Source organism: Oncorhynchus mykiss, chromosome 3 (assembly GCF_057628025.1).
Source record: "Oncorhynchus mykiss isolate SJ-2025 chromosome 3, ASM5762802v1, whole genome shotgun sequence".
NCBI lineage: Eukaryota > Metazoa > Chordata > Actinopteri > Salmoniformes > Salmonidae > Oncorhynchus > Oncorhynchus mykiss.
In genome coordinates, this window is record NC_143024.1 from 20,455,747 (window position 1) to 20,480,702 (window position 24,956).

Below are 24,956 nucleotides of genomic sequence, written 5' to 3' on the forward strand. Positions count from 1 at the left end.
ATGTGTGTACACTAAAATAAGTGCACAATATACAATCCCTGTGTTTATAGAAGGTTATAGGCCTCAGTACCTAAACCAAGACATAGGAAACCTATATATACTCTCCCCTTATCCATCAGTGAGGAGAACTTCATAATTTGAGTGTGTAAAACAAACATTGAAGTAGACAAGTTTGGCGTAGTGATTCATGATCGTTGTTTTTATTATTAATGATAATACTTAAGCATCATAATACACACAAAAAAATAACACTGTAATTACGTGACTGTTGTTTTTCCAAAGCGACGGGGAAGAGAGGAAGATTGGTCAAGGTTAGTACAAATGAACGAGGGTTGGAATGGGGATGTGAAAGGCTGTGAGGGGAGGATCTCAGAATGAGGGAGGAGATGGATGAGTAGAAGGAGTGGGCAACAATAAGAAGCAAAAGACAGAGGGAGAAAGGATGAATGAGGATGAGAGGAGCTGAAGAAGGTAGAAAGGTGAGAGGGTAGGCTATCCCATACATTACAGATAAGGCACTTAAAAGACAACAACAATTGAAAATATATAATGATAAAAATACAACACTTCCATTGTTCCATGTATCATACTTTTGCTTACTGAGCAATTGAGTTGCTAAAATCCAAACTCAAGAAAAATCCTAACTTTTCTGAAACAATGATGTCAAACATGAAACATGACTGTAAACCTGTTTCTCATAGGAATCATACCTCAAATCACTCTAGAATAACAGAAAAACACATACCACACACACGGGATAATCTAATCCAGGGCAGTATGGCCTAAAAAATCTGCCCTAAATAAAGCATAAATTACAATGGCCCTTTCCAGTCTCCTGAGAAGAAATGTCCTGTTCTGACCAACCAATCCAGGCCCCCGATGAATATCCATCATGATGCATGATATCATCAGTGTGGGTCAGGATTCTACTGGATCATTGTGCCCAGAAACAGATTGGACTAGACCAAAACAGACTGGCATTCAACTCTGCAAACATTTGCAGAAAACGTTCGTCCTTACAAGGTCATTGTTGAAGAAAGAGTACACAATCAAGTGTTTTCAATAGAATAGAACAGTTCTCCTGTTGTCGAACATTCTTGGTGAGTTGGATTGTTGGTGGGCGCTCAGAGTTGGGAGCTTTATAATCGTTAGCGGAGTTGAATGCATCTCTAGTCGATGACATGCGTCATACCACACTGGAATGAAACCACAACTGGTCCATACTGGTCTAACAGTTAAAATATTGCTTTAAAAAAAATGTGAATTATTGACATTCTATTTGGGATCCTGACTGGCTGGACTGTTGTTTTTTGCCTTTACATTTACAAATGGCAATTTTTGTTTTGCAAAAACTATTGAAATATACTGAAAATAAAGTTCTGCCTGTGTAAAACTGTTTGATAACAAGTATTTTCCTCTCCAATGTCAACGGAGAGTGTCTACAGACAGAGCGTTACCACTGGCACATAAACATGACATCAGCAGAGGAAGGAGAGCATCATTCAGAAATCAGCAGAATCTCAATATACCCCCCAAAACTATTTAACACTTCGTTTGAAGGACTGCTTATAAGCTGCTTATAAACATGATTACATCGTTTATGAACCAGTTATTCACATTATTACATTGTTTATTAACCATTCAATAAAGCAGTTTATAAACAGGCCCTCAAATCAAGGTCCATACAGTGCAGTATTTAAACCCATGCTACCAGTGAGGGAGACAACCAGACTCCCTCACTATCTTACTGCATGGCTTCTACAAGCTTAGAGGTGTCCCAAACAACGGCCATTCCGATGCACTACAGGAGCTGAGCAGAAAAAAACATAATTACATAGAATCATAAAAACCAGGGTCGGCGAATCTGTATGTAAGCCCCAAATCAACATTCACACAAGGACACATTCACATGATTGTGTATTTGTGTGTCAGGTTAAATCTTGTTGTGTCTCTTTTCTAAAGTCTGTCTTTCATGGCAACTGGAGTATTGGACATAAAGGCACATGGACAAAACATGCTTATAGCAGGTTGAGCAACAACAAGGTAAGTGAAAAATAACAGAATAAGGTAAAAGCACCATAGTCTGGCTGTAAGGCACATGAGTACAGTAAGAAGAGCCATACTAGAAGCAGCATCACACTTTCTCCCCTTCCTTCTCTTCTTCCTTCTCCCCTTCTCTTCTTCCTTCTCCCCTTCCTTCTCCCCTTCCTTCTCCCCTTCCTTCTCCCCTTCCTTCTCCCCTTCCTTCTCCCCTTCCTTCTCCCCTTCCTTCTCTTCTTCCTTCTCTTCTTCCTTCTCCCCTTCCTTCTCCCCTTCCTTCTCTTCTTCCTTCTCTTCTTCCTTCTCCCCTTCCTTCTCTTCTTCCTTCTCCCCTTCCTTCTCTTCTTCCTTCTCCCCTTCCTTCTCCCCTTTCTTCTCTTCTTCCCTTTCTTCTCTTCTTCCCTTCATTCTCATCATTCTGTCCTCTCTTCCATTCACATCATTTTGAACACTCTTTTAGAGGGACTGAAATCACACAGACGTTCCCAATGCTATTCCTTAACTTGTGTGTGTGTGTGGGGAGGTATTCTCATGAAACCAGTTTTAAAATGTCTGGAACAAATTTGAGTTACAAAACTATGATGCATCTGCAAAAATCAACTATCATTCTTAGGACTAAGATGTCTAGTTTTAGGGGAAAATGTAATGTAAAAAAATAAAAAAATACATTTTCATTACTGAAATGCCTCCTGATTAAATTCATGGTAATTTTATAAAAATACATCTTTAAAAAAACGAACTTATTTAAATAAAACAAAATATGTTGCTGTAGTTTCTCCATAAATTATAAAAATTGTATACTAGTTGAAGTTTACATTAAACTATAATATTTATTACATACAAGCAGTGTCTGTGGATATGTCTCATTACCATTTTTTTCAAGTTCCTATAAAACTTTTTTAAATAAACATTTCTTCATCATCTAGAGTAGTCCTTAGAAAACAGCTAAAGAGCTCAAATTGGGAAAAAGTCTGATTTTAATTTTATAATAATTGTAATTTAAAATTATTTGTCTCAGTCATTTTCATTAGGGAAGCAATGTTAAAAAAATATATAAATATTGATTTATAACTTTTTTGGACAAAAACGAATGAGAATTTTATGAAAATGTTAGTATAATATCTGATAAAAAAACTAATAATAATTATGAAATAGATACGTATAGATCCTAATCTGTTATTCAAGAGGACATTTTGTGAAAAATTACTAAATGTATATTTTAATTACAGTTTCGTGAGAATTACCTGTGTGTGTGTGTGTGTGTGTGTGTGTTATTAATGGACTATAATAACAGGTCCATGCCAATTAATGTAGTATATCCAAAATTGTGTGTGTGATTGAGTGTTTATAATGTAGTACAGTGTATCTAACCACAGGTACAGGTCTACCTGTAGTTCTCAGGCTTTAGGAATGCCTTTCCTTCTCCTTCGTCCATTTTCCCTACCACTCTGTTCCTTTCCTCTTCTTTCCATCTCTCCTTTTCCCCTTCCCTCCCTTCCCTCCATCTTTCCCCTTCCCTCCCTTTCCCCTTCACTCCATCTCTCCCGTTCCCCTTCCCTCCCTTTCCCCTTCCCTCCATCTCTCCCGTTCCCCTTCCCTCCATCTCTCCCACTCTGCTGAGTGAGGGATGTGAATTCTTCACACTCTTACTTCCTGGCACACGTTTTCATTACTCTGTCTTGCGGTGGTTGTTGTGAGCGGCGTGACCATTCTGCACCGCACCTTTCTTCTCCACCCCCTCCTCTTCCTCCCCTGACTCGTCTGTCTCTTCTTTATCGCTCCTCTCGTCCTCCACCTTTTCCTGAAGCGAAATGAGAGAAAGAAAGAGAGGTGTGTTCAGAAACAGGTCATCCGTCCAGAGACATTACTTTTCCTTTCGGCAAACTGAACCCAAACCAGACTGCTGCTCTTTATCAGCTGGGCTTTCCAACACATATAATCAACGAGTGATTTCTGAATAAACTTTCTCTCTCCTCCACCCACCCCTCCTCTCCCAGTCTCTCTCCTCCACCCACCCCTCCTCTCCCAGTCTCTCTACTCCACCTACCCCTCCTCTCCCAGTCTCTCTCCTCCACCCACCCACCCACCCCTCCTCTCCCAGTCTCTCTCCTCCACCCACCCACCCACCCACCCCTCCTCTCCCAGTCTCTCTCCTCCACCCACCCACCCCTCCTCTCCCAGTCTCTCTCCTCCACCCACCCACCCCTCCTACTCTCCCAGTCTCTCTCCACCCTCCCACCCCTCCTCCTCCTCTCCGTCTCTCTCCACCCTCCCACCTCTCCTCTCCCAGTCTCTCTCCTCCACCTACCCACCCCTCCTCTCCCAGCTCTCTCCACCCTCCCACCTCTCCTCTCCCAGTCTCTCTCCTCCACCCACCCACCCACCCCTCCCAGTCTCTCTCCTCCACCCACCCCTCACAGTCTCTCTCCTCCGCCCTCCCACCCCTCCTCTCCCAGTCTCTCTCCTCCACCCTCCCACCCCTCCTCTCCCAGTCTCGCTCCTCCAGGATGCGTGTTCAGTGCTGTAATGGTTGTATATGTAGTGTTGTCAGGATGTGTGTTCAGTGTTGTCAGGATGTGTGTGTAGTGTTGTCAGGATGTGTGTGTAGTGTTGTCAGGATGTGTGTGTAGTGTTGTCAGGAGGGATGTGTGTGTGTAGTGTTGTCAGGAGGGATGTGTGTGTGTAGTGTTGTCAGGGTGTGTGTGTGTGTGTGTGTGTAGTGTTGTCAGGGTGTGTGTGTGTGTAGTGTTGTCAAGGTGTGTGAGTGTGTAGTGTTGTCAGGGTGTGTGTATAGTGTTGTCAGGGTGTGTGTATGTGTGTGTAGTGTTGTCAGGGTGTGTGTGTGTGTGTGTGTATAGTGTTGTCAGGGTGTGTGTGTGTGTGTAGTGTTGTCAGGGTGTGTGTGTGTGTAGTGTTATCAGGGTGTGTGTGTGTGTGTGTGTAGTGTTATCAGGGTGTGTGTGTATAGGGTGTGTGTGTGTGTGTGTGTAGTGTTGTCAGGGTGTGTGTGTGTGTGTATAGTGTTGTCAGGGTATGTGTATAGTGTTGTCAGGGTGTGTGTGTATAGTGTTGTCAGGGTGTGTGTGCAGTGTTGTGTACATACATCGCTGCTCAGGAAGCGGACGGCCATACGCAGAATGAGGATGGCCCAGAAGATATGGAGACACTGCAGCACCATCATAAGGAAATTCAGGAAGTAGTATCCAAAGAACGGAGAGTACATAGTCATTGGATAAATGTACGTAGAATAAATGATGCTGAGAGAGAGGAGGGGGGGGGGGGCAAGAAGAGCAATAACATCAGTAACAACCAACAGACAATTAACAGACATTTATGATGCTAATCAGAATTTGTTGTTCACTGACTTGCCTAGTTAAAGGTTACATAAGTAAAACAATCAGAATGGCTGTGAGAGACAGATCATTGGTGTGTGGTGGGAGTGTTCAGGTGTCATCTCACTAGAAGGGGAAGATATAGAGTCTAGTGAAGATGAAGACGGCAGCGAAGAGGAAGAAGACGTAGTTACTGGTGTTTCTCCATCCAGCATAGATGAATATCTTAGCGGACTTTAAGAGAGAGAGAAAGGTTGTTGTTAGAAAATAATTGTAATGTCATATTTCTTCCACCAGGTGACAGTACTAAATAATCTCCATATCTCCACTTCTCCAATATCAGTAGTACTTTGTCCACTTCCTGGTTTATCAAATAAAATGGGATTTCCTTGTGGGTGATTCCCCTGTGGGCCCCACCTACAAACTACATGTGCTAACTGTATTATTGTGTTTATTATCGTATCATGGCAGTGATATTATTATCATGTTATGTTGGTGACCCAGCTCTCCTGTAATTGGTTGTACCTCCAGTAAATAGTCGGAGGAGTCGTGCAGCAGCATGATGAGCGTGCCCGCTCTGATGTAGTTGACACACCAGGAGAAACTGATGAGGAAGATGGTGGCCATATGGTGAACCATCTGCTCCTTAAAGTCCTACACAGAGGAAGGGAGGGAGAGAAGGAGGGAAAGAGAGAAATGCAGGGAGGGAAAGAGAAGGTTAGAGTTTGTGTTTTGTTACCATGATAACATGATAACATTCTGATCCAACCTGCACGCATGCACATGCGCAAACACACACACTATAGTAAATCATGCCAGAGGGCCATCAGGTGACTTTATTTAGCAGGTACACACTGTCTGTTCTGACCTGACCCTAGTGGAGTAGAGTCCACTGACAAACTCCCCTTTAACCTCCGGCTCCACACACACAAGCACGTCATATCAGTCCAATGTCCACCTCCTGCAGTTGCCCCCTGGCCCCTGTCCACTGACATTTACATCAGTGCCATGACAGTAACCCCTGGTCGTCAGTACAGGGGCAACACCATGGCGACAGCAGGAGAGGGATCGGAAAGACTTGCTTACTGCTTTCAATGAATCACTTGTAGCTAACAGAGTGTGCAGCCTTGGTTAACCACTATCCCTGATCTTGTCAACTGCACTCCCCCATGTATGGAAGAATCTTCGGGTGATCTGCGTGCTGTAATTGATTGACTCTTAAAGTGAATAGGACTGTAAGTAAAGGGATTCTGTGCCAACATTTTTAGTGGTTGATTTGTATACTGTATTCTTGATTGTTACAAGCATAGTGTGTTTCATAGAGCAGGCACGGTGCACATAGTGTGTTTCATAGAGCAGGCACGGTGCACATAGTGTGCTTCATAGAGCAGGCACGGTGCACATAGTGTGTTTCATAGAGCAGGCACGGTGCACATAGTGTGTTTCATAGAGCAGGCACGGTGCACATAGTGTGTTTCATAGAGCAGGCACGGTGCACATAGTGTGTTTCATAGAGCAGGCACGGTGCACATAGTGTGTTTCATAGAGCAGGCACGGTGCACATAGTGTGTTTCATAGAGCAGGCACGGTGCACATAGTGTGTTTCATAGAGCAGGCACGGTGCACATAGTGTGTTTCATAGAGCAGGCACGGTGCACATAGTGTGTTTCATAGAGCAGGCACGGTGCACATAGTGTGTTTCATAGAGCAGGCACGGTGCACATAGTGTGTTTCATAGAGCAGGCACGGTGCACATAGTGTGTTTCAGAGAGCAGGCACGGTGCACATAGTGTGTTTCATAGAGCAGGCACGGTGCACATAGTGTGTTTCATAGAGCAGGCACGGTGCACATAGTGTGTTTCATAGAGCAGGCACGGTGCACATAGTGTGTTTCATAGAGCAGGCACGGTGCACATAGTGTGTTTCATAGAGCAGGCACGGTGCACATAGTGTGTTTCATAGAGCAGGCACGGTGCACATAGTGTGTTTCAGAGAGCAGGCACGGTGCACATAGTGTGTTTCATAGAGCAGGCACGATGCACATAGTGTGTTTCATAGAGCAGGCACGGTGCACATAGTGTGTTTCATAGAGCAGGCACGGTGCACATAGTGTGTTTCATAGAGCAGGCACGGTGCACATAGTGTGTTTCATAGAGCAGGCACGGTGCACATAGTGTGTTTCATAGAGCAGGCACGGTGCACATAGTGTGTTTCATAGAGCAGGCACGGTGCACACTTACTTTCCGTTTGACGTCTGATGCCACACTGAAGATTAGAGAGACGTAGAAACCCAGCTCTATCATATAGTACCAATACTGAGACGGCAGGAGAGTCTGGGGGAGAGATGAGAGATGGAGGGATGGAGGGAAATTGATGAGAGATGGAGGGATAGGGAGAGAGATGGGATGGGGAGATTATTGGGGAGAGAGAGAGAGGAGAGAAAGAGCAAGATAATATCAATAACATGCATTGATACTTCCATAATATACTTTCTGAACACAGTCAAACACTGGACATAACATGATATGATTGATTATGATATATGCCTTCCAATGACTTTCCTATGTTACAATGTATTAGTTACCACTCATCAATAACCAGAGGGACATACCAGAATAGGGAAGCCCTGCCACATCTCCTTAAAGTCATACAGCCAGGGTTTCTGAGAGAGGGAGAGAGTCATACATAAATCAGACACTTCTAACTTCAGTCACAGAGAAATAACATATCCTTAAAGTCATACAGCCAGGGTTTCTGAGAGAGGGAGAGAGTCATACATAAATCAGACAGTTCTAACTTCAGTCACAGAGAAGTACAGCATTGAAACAGATAAATCATTTTCACACCCTCTTTCCCTCTATATATTAATGTGGCTTTATAATTCTCTTCCAGTGTCATTCGTAACTTCTTTATTAATCATGTTAGAAAAACATCAAATTGTATAACATTTGTTTTGGATACTCCGTTGTCCCGGATATAACCAACTGTTGTTGACAGGGCTGTTGTTGACAATTCTATCTTAGTATCCTGTAACACATTGATCCTGTCAGTGAACAGGCTCGGTTTCTCCCATCAATGGTTTAACTAGGATCTAAAGTTGAAACGATGAGTTATGACAGAGGTCAGATAACATGAGTGACCAATGAGGTTGCAGGGAGATTAGCTTGGAGACAGGCGAGAGTTTTAAAGGTCAAAGGTGAAACAGCAGTACTCACGTCAATGAGGGCAGCCAGGCCAGCAATGAAAGCAAGAAGGTAAAAGGTGAATCTCCAACTGCAAGAGAACATACAAAATCGTTGGACAACACACACACAGACTTTATACTACAGTGCATTTGGAAAGTATTCAGACCCCTTGACCTTTTCCACATTTTGTTACGCTACAGCCTTATTCTAAAATTGATTAAATGTTTTTCCCCTCATCAATCTACACACAATACCCCATAATGACAAAGTAAAAACAGCTTTTTAGATATTTTTGCAAATGTATTAAAAATACAAAACTTAAATATCATATTTAAATAAGTATTCAGACCCTTTACTCAGTACTTTGTTGAAGCACCTTTAGCAGCGATTATGGCCTCAAGTCTTCTTGGGAATAAGCTTGGCACACCTGTATTTGGGGAGTTTCTCCCATTCTTCTCTGCAGATCTTCTCAAACTCTGTCAGGTTGGATGGGAAGCTTTGCTGACCAGCTCTTTTCACGTTACTCCAGAGATGTTCGATCGGGTTCAAGTCCAGGCTCTGGCTGGGTCACTCAAGGACTGTCACGACTTCTGCCGAAGTCGGTCCCTCTCCTTGTTCGGGCGGCGTTCGGCGTCACCGGTCTTCTAGCCATCGCCGATCCACCTTTCATTTTCCATTTGTTTTGTCTTGTCTTCCCTCACACCTGGTTTCAATTCCATCATTACATGTTGTGTATTTAACCCTCTGTTCCCCCCATGTTCTTGTCCGGTAATTGTTTATTGTAGTGCTTGTGCACGTTATGCTGGTGTGTAACGGGTTTTGTACCCATTGATTTATTGTTCTGTTTACGGTGGTTTTGTTTATTAAACTGCACCGTTGTAAATCAGTTTTTTCTCTCCTGCGCCTGACTTCTCTGCCGCCAGTACGCACCCCATACAAGGACATTCAGAGACTTGTCCCGAAGCCACTCCTGCGTTGTCTAGGCTGTGTGCTCAGAGTCATTGTCCTATCGGAAGATGACCCTTCACCCCAGGCTGAGGCCCTGAACAGGTTTTCATCAAGGATCTCTCTGTACTTTGCTCCGTTCATCTTTCCCTCATCTCCAAGTCCCTGCTGCTGAAAAATATCCCCACAGCATAATGCTGCCACCACCATGCTTCACCGTAGGGATGGTGCCAGGTTTCCTCCAGACGCGACACTTGGCATTCAGGCCAAATAGTTCAATCTTGGTTTCATCAGAACAGATCATTTTTTCCAAGCAGGGCTGTCATCTGCCTTTTACTGAGGAGTGGCTTCCGTCTGGCCACTCTACCATAAAGGCCTGATTTGTGGAGTGCTGCAGAGATGGTTCCCAGGGTTGTCAATTATGGCAGCCCCCTGCATCTCTCTGATTCAGAGGGGTTGGGTTAAATGCGGAAGACACATTTCAGTTGAATGCGTTCAGTTGTACAACTGACTAGGCATCTCCCTTTCTGGAAGGTTCTCCCATAGAGTGACCTTTGGGTTCTTGGTCACCTCCCTGACCAAGGCCCTTCTCCCCTGATTTCTCAGTTTGGCCGGACGGCCAGCTCTAGGAAGAGTCTTGCTGGTTCCAAACTTAGTTCATTTAAGAATGATGGAGGCCACTGTGTTCTTGAGGACCTTCAATGCTGCAGACATTTTTTGATACCCTTCCCAGATCTGTGCCTCGACACAATCCTGTCTCAGAGCTCTATGGACAATTCCTTCGACCTCATGGCTTAGTTTTTGCTCTGACATGCACTGTCAACTGTGGGACCTTATATAGACAGGTGTGTGCCGTTCCAAATTATGTCCAATCAATACATTTGACCAAATGTGGACTCTAATCAAGTTGTAGAAACATCAAGGATCAACAATGGAAAAAGGATGAACCAGAGCTCAATTTCGAATCTCATAGCAAATGGTCTGAATACTTATGTAAATAAAGTATTTCAGTTTATTTTTAATACATTTGCACAAATTTATAAAAATCTGTTTTCACTTTGTCATTATGGGGTATTGTATGTAGATTGATGAGGGAAAAAATATAAGTAATCCATTTTAGAATAAGGCTGTAATGTAAAGAAATTTGGCAAAAGTGAAGGGGTCTGAATACTTTCTGAATGCACTTATATGTACAGTAAAGAGAACATACACACATTCTGTTAAACTGTAATGGATCAGTCCCGTGCAAACTTCCCAGCACACAATAAGAACAGTCATACAGTAGCCTCCCAGTTCGGTCCTGTCACACAGAGACCAGACCTCCAGTACTGTACGACACAACAACCTGCTGACTACAGATAGAGACCTCCAGTACTGTACAACACAACAACCTGCTGACTACAGATAGACCTCCAGTACTGTACAACACAACAACCTGCTGACTACAGATAGAGACCTCCAGCACTGTACAACACAACAACCTGCTGACTACAGATAGACCTCCAGTACTGTACAACACAACAACCTGCTGACTACAGATAGACCTCCAGTACTGTACAACACAACAACCTGCTGACTACAGATAGACCTCCAGTACTGTACAACACAACAACCTGCTGACTACAGATAGAGACCTCCAGTACTGTACAACACAACAACCTGCTGACTACAGATAGAGACCTCCAGTACTGTACAACAACCTGCTGACTACAGATAGAGACCTCCAGTACTGTACAACACAACAACCTGCTGACTACAGATAGAGACCTCCAGTACTGTACAACAACCTGTTGACTACAGATAGACCTCCAGTACTGTACAACAACCTGCTGACTACAGATAGAGACCTCCAGTACTGTACAACACAACAACCTGCTGACTACAGATAGAGACCTCCAGTACTGTACAACACAACAACCTGCTGACTACAGATAGAGACCTCCAGTACTGTACAACAACAACCTGCTGACTACAGATAGAGACCTCCAGTACTGTACAACAACAACCTGCTGACTATAGATAGACCTCCAGTACTGTACAACACAACAACCTGCTGACTACAGATAGAGACCTCCAGTACTGTACAACACAACAACCTGCTGACTACAGATAGAGACCTCCAGTACTGTACAACAACAACCTGCTGACTACAGATAGACCTCCAGTACTGTACAACACAACAACCTGCTGACTACAGATAGAGACCTCCAGTACTGTACAACACAACAACCTGCTGACTACAGATAGACCTCCAGTACTGTACGACACAACAACCTGCTGACTACAGATAGACCTCCAGTACTGTACAACAACAACCTGCTGACTATAGATAGACCTCCAGTACTGTACAACACAACAACCTGCTGACTACAGATAGAGACCTCCAGTACTGTACAACACAACAACCTGCTGACTACAGATAGACCTCCAGTACTGTACGACACAACAACCTGCTGACTACAGATAGACCTCCAGTACTGTACAACAACCTGCTGACTACAGATAGAGACCTCCAGTACTGTACAACACAACAACCTGCTGACTACAGATAGAGACCTCCAGTACTGTACAACACAACAACCTGCTGACTACAGATAGACCTCCAGTACTGTACGACACAACAACCTGCTGACTACAGATAGAGACCTCCAGTACTGTACAACACAACAACCTGCTGACTACAGATAGACCTCCAGTACTGTACGACACAACAACCTGCTGACTACAGATAGAGACCTCCAGTACTGTACAACACAACAACCTGCTGACTACAGATAGACCTCCAGTACTGTACAACAACAACCTGCTGACTACAGATAGAGACCTCCAGTACTGTACAACACAACAACCTGCTGACTACAGATAGACCTCCAGTACTGTACAACACAACAACCTGCTGACTACAGATAGAGACCTCCAGTACTGTACAACACAACAACCTGCTGACTACAGATAGAGACCTCCAGTACTGTACAACACAACAACCTGCTGACTACAGATAGAGACCTCCAGTACTGTACAACACAACAACCTGCTGACTACAGATAGAGACCTCCAGTACTGTACAACAACAACCTGCTGACTATAGATAGAGACCTCCAGTACTGTACAACAACAACCTGCTGACTACAGATAGAGACCTCCAGTACTGTACAACAACAACCTGCTGACTATAGATAGACCTCCAGTACTGTACAACACAACAACCTGCTGACTACAGATAGAGACCTCCAGTACTGTACAACACAACAACCTGCTGACTACAGATAGAGACCTCCAGTACTGTACAACAACAACCTGCTGACTACAGATAGACCTCCAGTACTGTACAACACAACAACCTGCTGACTACAGATAGAGACCTCCAGTACTGTACAACACAACAACCTGCTGACTACAGATAGACCTCCAGTACTGTACGACACAACAACCTGCTGACTACAGATAGACCTCCAGTACTGTACAACAACAACCTGCTGACTATAGATAGACCTCCAGTACTGTACAACACAACAACCTGCTGACTACAGATAGAGACCTCCAGTACTGTACAACACAACAACCTGCTGACTACAGATAGACCTCCAGTACTGTACGACACAACAACCTGCTGACTACAGATAGACCTCCAGTACTGTACAACAACCTGCTGACTACAGATATACCTCCAGTACTGTACGACACAACAACCTGCTGACTACAGATAGACCTCCAGTACTGTACAACAACCTGCTGACTACAGATAGAGACCTCCAGTACTGTACAACACAACAACCTGCTGACTACAGATAGAGACCTCCAGTACTGTACAACACAACAACCTGCTGACTACAGATAGACCTCCAGTACTGTACGACACAACAACCTGCTGACTACAGATAGAGACCTCCAGTACTGTACAACACAACAACCTGCTGACTACAGATAGACCTCCAGTACTGTACGACACAACAACCTGCTGACTACAGATAGAGACCTCCAGTACTGTACAACACAACAACCTGCTGACTACAGATAGACCTCCAGTACTGTACAACAACAACCTGCTGACTACAGATAGAGACCTCCAGTACTGTACAACACAACAACCTGCTGACTACAGATAGACCTCCAGTACTGTACAACACAACAACCTGCTGACTACAGATAGAGACCTCCAGTACTGTACAACACAACAACCTGCTGACTACAGATAGAGACCTCCAGTACTGTACAACACAACAACCTGCTGACTACAGATAGAGACCTCCAGTACTGTACAACAACAACCTGCTGACTACAGATAGACCTCCAGTACTGTACAACACAACAACCTGCTGACTACAGATAGAGACCTCCAGTACTGTACAACAACAACCTGCTGACTACAGATAGAGACCTCCAGTACTGTACAACAACAACCTGCTGACTACAGATAGACCTCCAGTACTGTACAACAACAACCTGCTGACTACAGATAGACCTCCAGTACTGTACAACAACAACCTGCTGACTACAGATAGAGACCTCCAGTACTGTACAACACAACAACCTGCTGACTACAGATAGAGACCTCCAGTACTGTACAACACAACAACCTGCTGACTACAGATAGACCTCCAGTACTGTACGACACAACAACCTGCTGACTACAGATAGACCTCCAGTACTGTACGACACAACAACCTGCTGACTACAGATAGAGACCTCCAGTACTGTACGACACAACAACCTGCTGACTACAGATAGAGACCTCCAGTACTGTACTGGAGGTACTGGTTGTTGTCTACACTAGTGATTGTGATATTATCTACAGGTTGTTATCTACACTAGTGATTGTGATATTAACTACAGGTTGTTATCTACACTAGTGATTGTGATATTAACTACAGGTTGTTATCTACACTAGTGATTGTGATATTAACTACAGGTTGTCTCTACACTAGTGATTGTGATATTAACTACAGGTTGTTATCTACACTAGTGATTGTGATATTAACTACAGGTTGTTATCTACACTAGTGATTGTGATATTAACTACAGGTTGTTATCTACACTAGTGATTGTGATATTAACTACAGGTTGTCTCTACACTAGTGATTGTGATATTAACTACAGGTTGTCTCTACACTAGTGATTGTGATATTAACTACAGGTTGTTATCTACACTAGTGATTGTGATATTAACTACAGGTTGTCTCTACACTAGTGATTGTGATATTAACTACAGGTTGTTATCTACACTAGTGATTGTGATATTAACTACAGGTTGTATCTACACTAGTGATTGTGATATTAACTACAGGTTGTCTCTACACTAGTGATTGTGATATTAACTACAGGTTGTTATCTACACTAGTGATTGTGATATTATCTACAGGTTGTTATCTACACTAGTGATTGTGATATTAACTACAGGTTGTCTCTACACTAGTGATTGTGATATTAACTACAGGTTGTTATCTACACTAGTGATTGTGATATTAACTACAGGTTGTATCTACACTAGTGATTGTGATATTAACTACAGGTTATATCTACACTAGTGATTGTGATATTATCTACAGGTTGTCATCTACACTAGTGATTGTGATATTAACTACAGGTTGTCATCTACACTAGTGATTGTGATATTATCTACAGGTTGTTATCTACACTAGTGATTTTGATATTAACTACAGGTTGTTATCTACACTAGTTATTGTGATATTAACTACAGGTTGTTATCTACACTAGTGATTGTGATATTAACTACAGGTTGTTATCTACACTAGTAATTGTGATATTAATGTCAGTATTAGTGTAACACAGCCACTGTCTCAGTCCAATAACAATGACACACACTGTTGGGATATAAATTGATTCTGCTGATAGGGCCAAACTGTCTCCTGGGACTGGTGAGGGATGTGAGGGGCGGGCGGCGTGTGTGTGTGTGTGGCCTGGGGGGTAGGAGGAGCCTTGATAAAACCAGGCTGGCAATATAATGAGTGTCAGATATACTGTAAATAGACTCATGCTTTAACACTCAGGCATGTGCTCACAGCACGTGTGTGTGTCTGTGCATGGGGGTGTGTTGGTGACAGATTTTCATTAAGCAGCTTTTTGTGAAGCAGCTGTGTTGTTATCTTGTTTTGTGCCTGTGTTCATGCATGTGTGTGGGAGTGTGTATGCATATGGGTATTTGTGCATGTGTGTGTGTGTGTGTGTGTGTACCTGGCCTCTTTGAACTTCTTCAGTAGACTGGGTCGGTCCTGGTTCCTGCGTCTCCTGAACCATCTCTGCACCTGTCTCTCTGAACAACCTGTCTGCTTACACAGACTGTCTATAGAACTCTGTAGGAGGGAGGGAGAGCGGGGGATAGGGGGAGAGAGAAAGGGAGGAGGGAGAGAGAGCGGGGGATAGGGGGAGAGAGAAAGGGAGGGAGAGCGGGGGATAGGGGGAGAGAGAAAGGGAGGAGGGAGAGAGAGCAGGGGATAGGGGGAGAGAGAAAGGGAGGAGGGAGAGAGTGGGGGAGAGGGGGAGAGAGAAAGGGAGGAGGGAGGGAGAGGGGGAGAGAGAAAGGGAGGAGGGAGAGAGAGCGGGGGATAGGGGGAGAGAGAAAGGGAGGGAGAGCGGGGGATAGCGGGAGAGAGAAAGGGAGGAGGGAGAGAGAGCGGGGGATAGGGGGAGAGAGAAAGGGAGGAGGGAGAGAGAGAGCGGGGGATTGGGGGAGAGAGAAAGGGAGGAAGGAGAGAGAGGGGGGGATAAGGGGAGAGAGAAAGGCAGGAGGGAGGGAGAGCGGGGGATAGATGGAGAGAGAAAGGGAGGAGGGAGGGAGAGCGGGGGATAGATGGAGAGAGAAAGGGAGGAGGGAGAGAGAGCGGGGGATAGGGGGAGAGAGAAAGGGATGAGGGAGAGAGAGCGGGATAGGGGGAGAGAGAAAGGGAGGAGGGAGAGAGAGAAGGGTAGAAAGGGATACAGTTTAGCATAATGATTTGTGTGGTGCTGTATACAGATGTAGGATCTTAATTTGAGTCAGTTTGCTACAGCAGGAAAATAATTCTGCAGCAACGGGAAATGTGAATTATTATATGGATTATAATTAGGGGTTGATACATTTTTCATTAGGGCAAATCAAGTCTGAAATGACAAACTTTAGAAGCCTTTTTAAAACTCAAATGCACACGTTTACATTTCCTGCTGTGCAGAATTTTTTTTGCAACAAAAGACTGAACAAATTAAGATCTGTAGCAATTGTGTAGTGTTAATGTGTTCGTGTGTGTGTGCGTGCCTGTGTGCATGTGTCTCTGTGCTTGCGTGCATTGGTGTAGTCTTTTTTAGTTGTGTTACCTGTGAGGGGTTCTTGGTTGCGTTACAGTAGAAGGACTCCAGTGTGGGGTTGTGTGAGACTATGAGCCGAACTTTCTCCTTCACCCCCATGACAGCAGCCAGTGGGGTGGCCACTAACCTGCACACACAGAGAGGGGGGGAGAGAGGAATGAGATGGGAGGAAGAGAGAGAGACGGCATGATACGGTTTGATATTATCATGAGGGAGGATGGAGAGGTATGAAGGGAAGGAGAGAAAGTGATAGAGAGTGACAGAGAAAGGTTACGTCTTGACTGATTGCTAAGCTAACACACAACATACAGGTGGGTTCTAAAAATATGAGAGAAGAGAGGGAGGGAAAGGACACAGAGGAGAAGAGGAAGCAGAGATATGATCAGAGTGACTCAGTGAAAACAGACCGAGATTAAATTACAGATTGAAGGTAAAATAATGTAATTAAAGATTAGCGGTGGAGAGGACAAGATGGACAAAGGGAAGAGGGAGAGAGGGGGGGAGGCGTAGGAATATAAACATGTAGACAGATGGGGGAAAGAGAAGAGGTATAAACATGTAGACAGATGGGGGAAAGAGAAGAGGTATAAACATGTAGACAGATGGTGAAAGAGGCAGAGGATTAATCGTATGAGGGGTAACAGCCAGCCAAACAGACAGACAGACGGACAGACAGAACAGACGGACAGACGTACCTCTCGAAGATCTGTCGTATTACGAGGAAGGCTAGGGCGATGGGTAGCACCACCCAAAGGTCGCTGGCCTTGGCGTAAACACGGCCATCTTTGTCCTCCAGGTCAGCCCAACCCAGCCCCTCAGGGAACCACAGCCGCTCATTCCAGAACCACTCGCTCAGACTGGACACCATACTGGGGAGAGAGCAGAGAAGGCGGTTAATATACTGACATTTACACACACACACATACATACACAAACACACACAGCTGGCAGCATGATGCCTCAGAGGGATGGGAGAAAGGAGTGGTTACATCATCCTTTGTGGTTATTTGAATTGCTAGTTAATGAAAGGATGTGACCAGTTGTCCCATGTGTAGCCTACTTCCTGGTCTCTTTTATGACATAATGTCTGTCTAATCCTTCTCTATCTCATCCTAGCCAGACACAGGAAGACTGGAAGGGGTTTAAAATCCCTAACTGAATGAATGTTTATTTATCCATTTCTCTCACCGCAGTTAAACAACAGGAACCATCCCAATCAGAGGAAATGTTCATACCTCAACAATCGTCTGAAGTCAGATCCATATTCTAATCTATACCCTCTGTTGTGTAAACTCCACATAACACGCATTGGAAGAAATCTGCAGGACAATTGAACAGGAAAGATTGGCACCAACTAATTAGATGTATTGCCATTGTGCAAATCTTCCCCATTCAATTACAGATGTAGGATCTTCATTTGATCACCCTGTTGTAGGAGAATTGTCCTGCAATGCAGGAAATGTAAAACTTGTTGTGTGTTTGAGATTTAAAAAGGCTTCTGAAGTTTGTAATTCCATTTCGAAATTTCAGACTTAATATTCCCTTACGTAAAATGTATCAATCCCTACAAAAATGTAAATTAATTATAATCTACATAATTATCACATTCATGTTGATGTAGGATTATTTTCCTGCTGTAGCAAACTGGCTCAAATTAAAGATGGAATCCAAAGGTCGCGGGCAACCTCATGCTGTCCCCACTTGTTGTGTTGTTTTCTCACTTTCAACGAAAACAAGGGGGTTGAGCTAATAAAGTTGGTTAATAAAGTCTGATTTTATATACACTGCTCAAAAAAATAAAGGGAACACTAAAATAACATCCTAGATCTGAATGAATGAAATATTCTTATTAAATACTTTCTTTACATAGTTGAATGTGCTGACAACAAAATCACACAAAAATTATCAATGGAAATCAAATGTATCAACCCATGGAGGTCTGGATTTGGAGTCACACTCAAAATTAAAGTGGAAAACCACACTACAGGCTGATCCAACTTTGATGTAATGTCCTTAAAACAAGGCAAAATGAGGCTCAGTAGTGTGTGTGGCCTCCACGTGCCTGTATGACCTCCCTACAACGCCTGGGCATGCTCCTGATGAGGTGGCGGATGGTCTCCTGAGGGATCTCCTCCCAGACCTGGACTAAAGCATCCGCCAACTCCTGGACAGTCTGTGGTGCAACGTGGCGTTGGTGGATGGAGCGAGACATGATGTCCCAGATGTGCTCAATTGGATTCAGGACTGGGGAATGGGCGGGCCAGTCCATAGCATCACTGCCTTCCTCTTTCAGGAACTGCTGACACACTCCAGCCACATGAGGTCAAGCATTGTCTTGTATTAGGAGGAACCCAGGGCCAACCGCACCAGCACATGGTCTCACAAGGGGTCTGAGGATCTCATCTCGGTACCTAATGGCAGTCAGGCTACCTCTGGCGAGCACATGGAGGGCTGTGCGGCCCCCCAAAGAAATGCCACCCCACACCATGACTGACCCTCCGCCAAACCGGTCATGCTGGAGGATGTTGCAGGTAGCAGAACGTTCTCCAAGGCATCTCCAGACTCTGTCACGTGCTCAGTGTGAACCTGCTTTCATCTGTGAAGAGTACAGGGCGCCAGTGGCGAATTTGCCAATCTTGGTGTTCTCTGGCAAATGCCAAACGTCCTGCACGGTGTTGGGCTGTAAGCACAACCCCCACCTGTGGACGTCGGGCCCTCATACCACCCTCATGGAGTCTGTATCTGACCATTTGAGCAGACACATGCACATTTGTGGCCTGCTGGAGGTCATTTTGCTGGGCTCTGGTAGTGCTCCTCCTGCTCCTCCTTGCACAAAGGCGGAGGCTGCTGGGTTGTTGCCCTCCTACGGCCTCCTCCACGTCTCCTGATGTACTGGCCTGTCTCCTGGTAGCGCCTCCAAGCTCTGGACACTACGCTGACAGACACAGCAAACCTTCTTGCCACAGATCGCATTGATGTGCCATCCTGGATGAGCTGCACTACCTGAGCTGCACTACCTGAGCCACTTGTGTGGGTTGTAGACTCCGTCCCACTAGAGTGAAAGCACCGCCAGCATTCAAAAGTGACCAAAACATCTGCCAGGAAGCATAGGAACTGAGAAGTGGTCTGTGGTCACCACCTGCAGAACCACTCCTTTATTGGGGGTGTCTTGCTAATTGCCTATAATTTCCACCTGTTGTCTATTCCATTTGCACAACAGCATGTGAAATGTATTGTCAATCAGTGTTGCTTCCTAAGTGGACAGTTTGATTTCACAGAAGTGTGATTGACTTGGAGTTACATTGTGTTGTTTAAGTGTTCCCTTTATTTTTTTGAGCAGTGTATTTGGCTGTTTTTACTGAATAATATTTAGAAGTAGTCCCTTTTCACGTTTTGAAGACGGAACTGCTAAATGCTACATCTTTAAATCTAAATCCAACATCTTTAGGTTCGGGGCCTGCAGACTTGTCCTAACTAGTGGTCAACATACTATCAACAACATTTAGGACCAAGACCTGCAGACTCCTAACTAGTGGTCCACATACTATCAACAACATTTAGGACCAAGACCTGCAGACTCCTAACTAGTGGTCCACATACTATCAACACAACAGGTGTAGGAGAGGCCCAGTGGCCCACAGAGGGGAAGTACAACTGAGCCTAAATCACTTCTTCATTCATCCACCACATGGACATGGCCACATGGACATGGCATAGCAATGCCTATATACAGCCAGCACAGGCGAAACACAGTTTATTTTGTGTGTATATGTTTTCACCACGGCCTGTAGGTCCAGGTTACTGGCCCAACTGTTTTCTATACTGAGTATTGCTAACCCAGACAGTCTTTCCTGTGGCATTATATGTCCATTGCGCTGCACACAATTTAAACAGTCTTGAATGATGTATGCCAAGGTATACCTGAGATAAGGCACTGTTGAGTTTGCAACCCCACAACTCAAATGCCGGTTCACCAGTATGAACGAAATAGCAAACAGCTTTTTTTGTTCAAGCCCTCAAGAACTGTTGGCCGCTAAAGATGATCATCTGTTCACATCTGCCAATTTATTGACTGTTAAGTATCCAGACGACCTGTCCCCAGAGCTTTCAATAGGCTACAGTTCATATCTTTCTGTTGAGGCCGGCAATTAAGGAGAATCAGAGGCTAAATTAAAGAGGCTAAACTAAATTAAAGATGTTGCAGAACTGCTGTATTTGAAGAACAACTCTTCTGCCCAGTTCCCCATATGTTGCTATGGCAATCAAGATGTTTTTACCATCCCTGTAAAACTGTCGCTTTTGCGGAGAGATCGTTTTCAAAACTAAAACTCCTTAAAAAACTCCCTGTGAAGCATTAGGCTCTAGGTCTCATATTCGGGGCGGCAGGATAGCCTAGTGGTTAGAGTGTTGGACTAGTACCGGGAAGGTTGCAAGTTCAAACCCTCGAGCTGACAAGGTACAAATCTGTCGTTTTGCCCCTGAACAGGCAGTTAACCCACTGTTCCTAGGCCGTCATTGAAAATAAGAATTTGTTCTGGTAAAATAAAAAATGAGTGGAGCTGTTCAAAAACACATTGCCCTGGTGCCTTCGTAGCTGTTACCACAGCATTTGTTGTTCACTGATATCCCAGTCTGGTCTCATAGCCTAGACGTAACATAGTAAACATAAATCCAGAACACTGAGGATGATATGTTATATTTTGTATGCTTACGTAAGATATTAGGTTACTTAAAGCAAAAACGAAAGGAGGGTGGTTGTTAGGGGTGGGAATATAACGCAAACGTCTAGCAACACGAACATCTAGAAACCAAAAGGTTGCGTGTTTCAATCTCCTCAGACAACTTTAGCATTTTAGCTAATTGCCAACTTTGCAACTACTTTATAGCAACTTTGCAACTAAACTCAGCAAAAAAAGAAACGTCCTCTCACTGTCCACTGCATTTATTTTCAGCAATCTTAACACGTGTAAATATTTGTATGAACATAACAAGATTCAACAACTGAGACATAAACTTAATAAGTTCCACAGACATGTGAGTAACAGAAATGGAATAATGTGTCCCTGAACAAAGGGGGGGTCAAAATCAAAAGTCAAAGTCAGTATCTGGTGTGGCCACCAGCTGCATTAAGTACTGCAGTGCATCTCCTCCTCATGACTGCACCAGATTTGCCAGTTCTTGCTGTGAGATGTTACCCCACTCTTCCGCCAAGGCACCTGCAAGTTACCGGAGATTTCTGGAGGGAATGGCCCTAGCCCTCACCCTCCGATCCAACTGGTCCCAGACGTGCTCACTCAGTGGGATTGAGATCGGGCTCTTCGCTGGCCATGGCAGACCACTGACATTCCTGTCTTTCAGGAAATCACACACAGAATGAGAAGTATGGCTGGTGACATGCTGGAGGGTCATGTCAGGATGAGCCTGCAGGAAGGGTACCACATGAGGGTGGAGGATGTCTTCTCTGTAACGCACAGCATTGAGATTGCCTGCAATGACAACAAGCTCAGTCCGATGATGCTGTGACACACCGCCCCAGACCATGACGGACCCTCCACCTCCAAATCGATCCCGCTCCAGAGTACAGGCCTCAGTGTTTTTGCCAGTCCTGTCTGGTCCAGCGACAGTGGGGTTGCGCCCATAGGCGACATTGCTGCCGGAGATGTCTGTTGACGATCTTCCTTACAACAGGCCTACAAGCCCTCAGTCCAGCCTCTCTCAGCCTATTGAGGACAGTCTGAGCACTGATGGAGGGATTGTGCGTTCCTGGTGTAACTCGAGCAGTTGTTGTTGCCATCCTGTACCTGTCCCGCAGGTGTGATGTTCGGATGTACCAATCCTGTGCAGGTGTTGTAGTGGCAGACCACGTGTAACGAGGATGATCAGCTGTCCGTCCTGTCTCCCTGTAGTGCTGTCTTAGGCATCTCACAGTACGGACATTGCAATTTATTTGCCCTGGCCACATCTGCAGTCCTCATTCCGCCTTGCAGCATGCCTAAGGCACGTTCACGCAGATAAGCAATTCTTTTGATGTTTTTCAGTCAGTAGAAAGGCCTCTTTAGTGTGGTAAGTTTTCATTACTGTGACCTTAATTACCTACCGTCTGTAAGCTGTTAGTGTCTTAACGACCGTTCTACAGGTGCATTTTCATGAGTTGTTTATTATTCATTGAACGAGCATGGGAAACAGTGTTTAAACCCTTTGCAATGAAGATCTGTGAAGTTATTTGGATTTTTACAAATTATCTTTTAAAGACAAGGTCCTGAAAAAGGGACGTTTATTTTTTTTGCTGAGTTTATGTAGCATGTTAGCTAACCCTTCCACTAAACCTAACCTTAACCCCTAGAGCTAGCTAACATTAGCGTTAGCCACCTAGCTAATGTTAATGAGCATTTCTCCTTTGCCAAGATAATCCATCCACCTGACAGGTGTGGAATATCAAGAAGCTGGTTAAAAAGCATGATCATTACACTAGTGCACCTTGTGCTGGGGACAATAAAAGGCCACTCTAAAATGTGCAGTTTTGTCAAACAAGACAATGCCACAGATGTCTCAAATTTTGAGGGAGCGTGCAATTGGCATGCTGACTGCAGGAATGTCCACCAGAGCTGTTGTCAGAGAATGTAATGTTAATTTCTCTACCATAAGCTGCCTCCAAGGTGTATAGCATCATGCAGGCGAGCGGTTTGCTGATGTCAACGTTGTGAACAGAGAGACCCATACTGGTGGTGGGGTTATGGCATGGGCAGGCATATGCTACGGACAACAACACAATTGCATTTTATCGATGGCAATTTGAATGCACAGAGATACCGTGATGAGATCCTGAGGCCCATTGTCGTGCCTTTAATCTGCTGCCATGTTTCAGCATGATAATGCACAGCTCCATGTCGCAAGGATCTGTACACAATTCCTGGAAGCTGAAAATGTCCCAGTTCATCCATGGCCTGCATACTCACCAGACATGTCACCAATTGAGCATGTTTGGGATGCTCTGGATGGACGTGTACGATAGCGTGTTCCAGTTCCCGCCAATATCCAGCAACTTCTCACAGCCATTGAAGAGGACTGGGCCACAGGCCACAATTAACAGCCTGATCGGGAGATGTCGCGCTGCATGAGGCAATATTTGAAATTGTTGCATGTTGCGTTTTTATATTTTTGTTCAGTATAAAATGGAGTGTTTGGATTTACGTACAGAATAATACAAAATGCTCTGAGACCACGTTGCAAGATGATATCACCTTCCTTTCAATCAGTTATTTTCTTCTTTTTCAAGGCCTGAGGCACTTCTTCAGTTACATTCCTAAAGCCCAAGAAACAAACACTTGGCTTCCTGATTTATGACAGGCGCTTCGTGGTTTCAGAGAGAGAAAAGTAGAGACAAGCTTTACTTTGACTGTGATTTGGGTGTGGTAGGATGGGAGTTGAGTGGGGGACGGTATGAATCATGGCTGCATTTTTTGCTGTGAATCATCTATCTGTGCTGAGTTAGAATGTCCTCCCACACACCACTCAACCCTGCTCCCTAAACCCAGCACCTAAACCACTACCCTAATCCTCTCTGATGCCACCCTCCTACACAACCCACTCCCCCGATTCTCCTCAACCCCCAAACCCCTCCCCTATCCACTCCCCCTCCCTGATCCCTCCAGGACTTGCCTCATTGAGTAGGTTCCCTCCCCAGCTGACGGAAGTTCTGAGAGGCAGAGCGAGGCCTCCCTCCCTCCATGCCTACATCGCTGCCTGCCTGCCTCCCTCCTTCCTTCCCTGCCTACATCACTGCCTGCCTCCCTCCTTCCTTCCTTCCCTGCCTGCCTCCCTCCTTCCTTCCCTACCTAACATTACTCCCAGACCCAGACACAGAGCAGGCCTGGCTCTCTCCTTCCTTCCCTGCCTAACATTACTCCCAGACCCAGAGCAGGCCTGGCTCTCTCCTTCCTTCCCTGCCTAACATTACTCCCAGACCCAGACACAGAGCAGGCCTGCCTCCCTCCTTCCTTCCCTGCCTAACATTACTCCCAGACCCAGACACAGAGCAGGCCTGGCTCTCTTTCAACTATGCAGCTGGATTTACACACACATTAAAGACTGATATACAGCCAGGGAAGGGAGTGCCGCTGAAACCCAACGGTAGCATACACTGAGATAAACTGGG

General features: G+C 44.8%; 1 protein-coding gene across 4 annotated transcripts in view; it reads right to left on the reverse strand.

Annotated features, from left to right (window-relative positions):
• Positions 1–171: 171 nt before the first annotated feature.
• The window catches only part of LOC110500119 (ceramide synthase 2), a 30,626-nt gene continuing 5,841 nt past the window's right edge, over positions 172–24,956 (reverse strand). For 3 of the 4 annotated variants that reach the window (XM_036968081.2, XM_036968074.2, XM_036968084.2), the window contains exons 2-11: positions 17,497–17,670; positions 16,811–16,928; positions 15,695–15,813; positions 8,588–8,645; positions 7,984–8,034; positions 7,613–7,705; positions 5,898–6,026; positions 5,500–5,606; positions 5,144–5,297; positions 172–3,841 (exon numbers count right to left, since the gene is read on the reverse strand). In XM_036968081.2, coding sequence (XP_036823976.1) covers positions 3,710–3,841; positions 5,144–5,297; positions 5,500–5,606; positions 5,898–6,026; positions 7,613–7,705; positions 7,984–8,034; positions 8,588–8,645; positions 15,695–15,813; positions 16,811–16,928; positions 17,497–17,669 — 1,134 coding nt within the window. In that variant the 5' untranslated portion in view covers position 17,670 and the 3' untranslated portion in view covers positions 172–3,709. The other variant, XM_090224228.1, reaches the window with a different exon arrangement.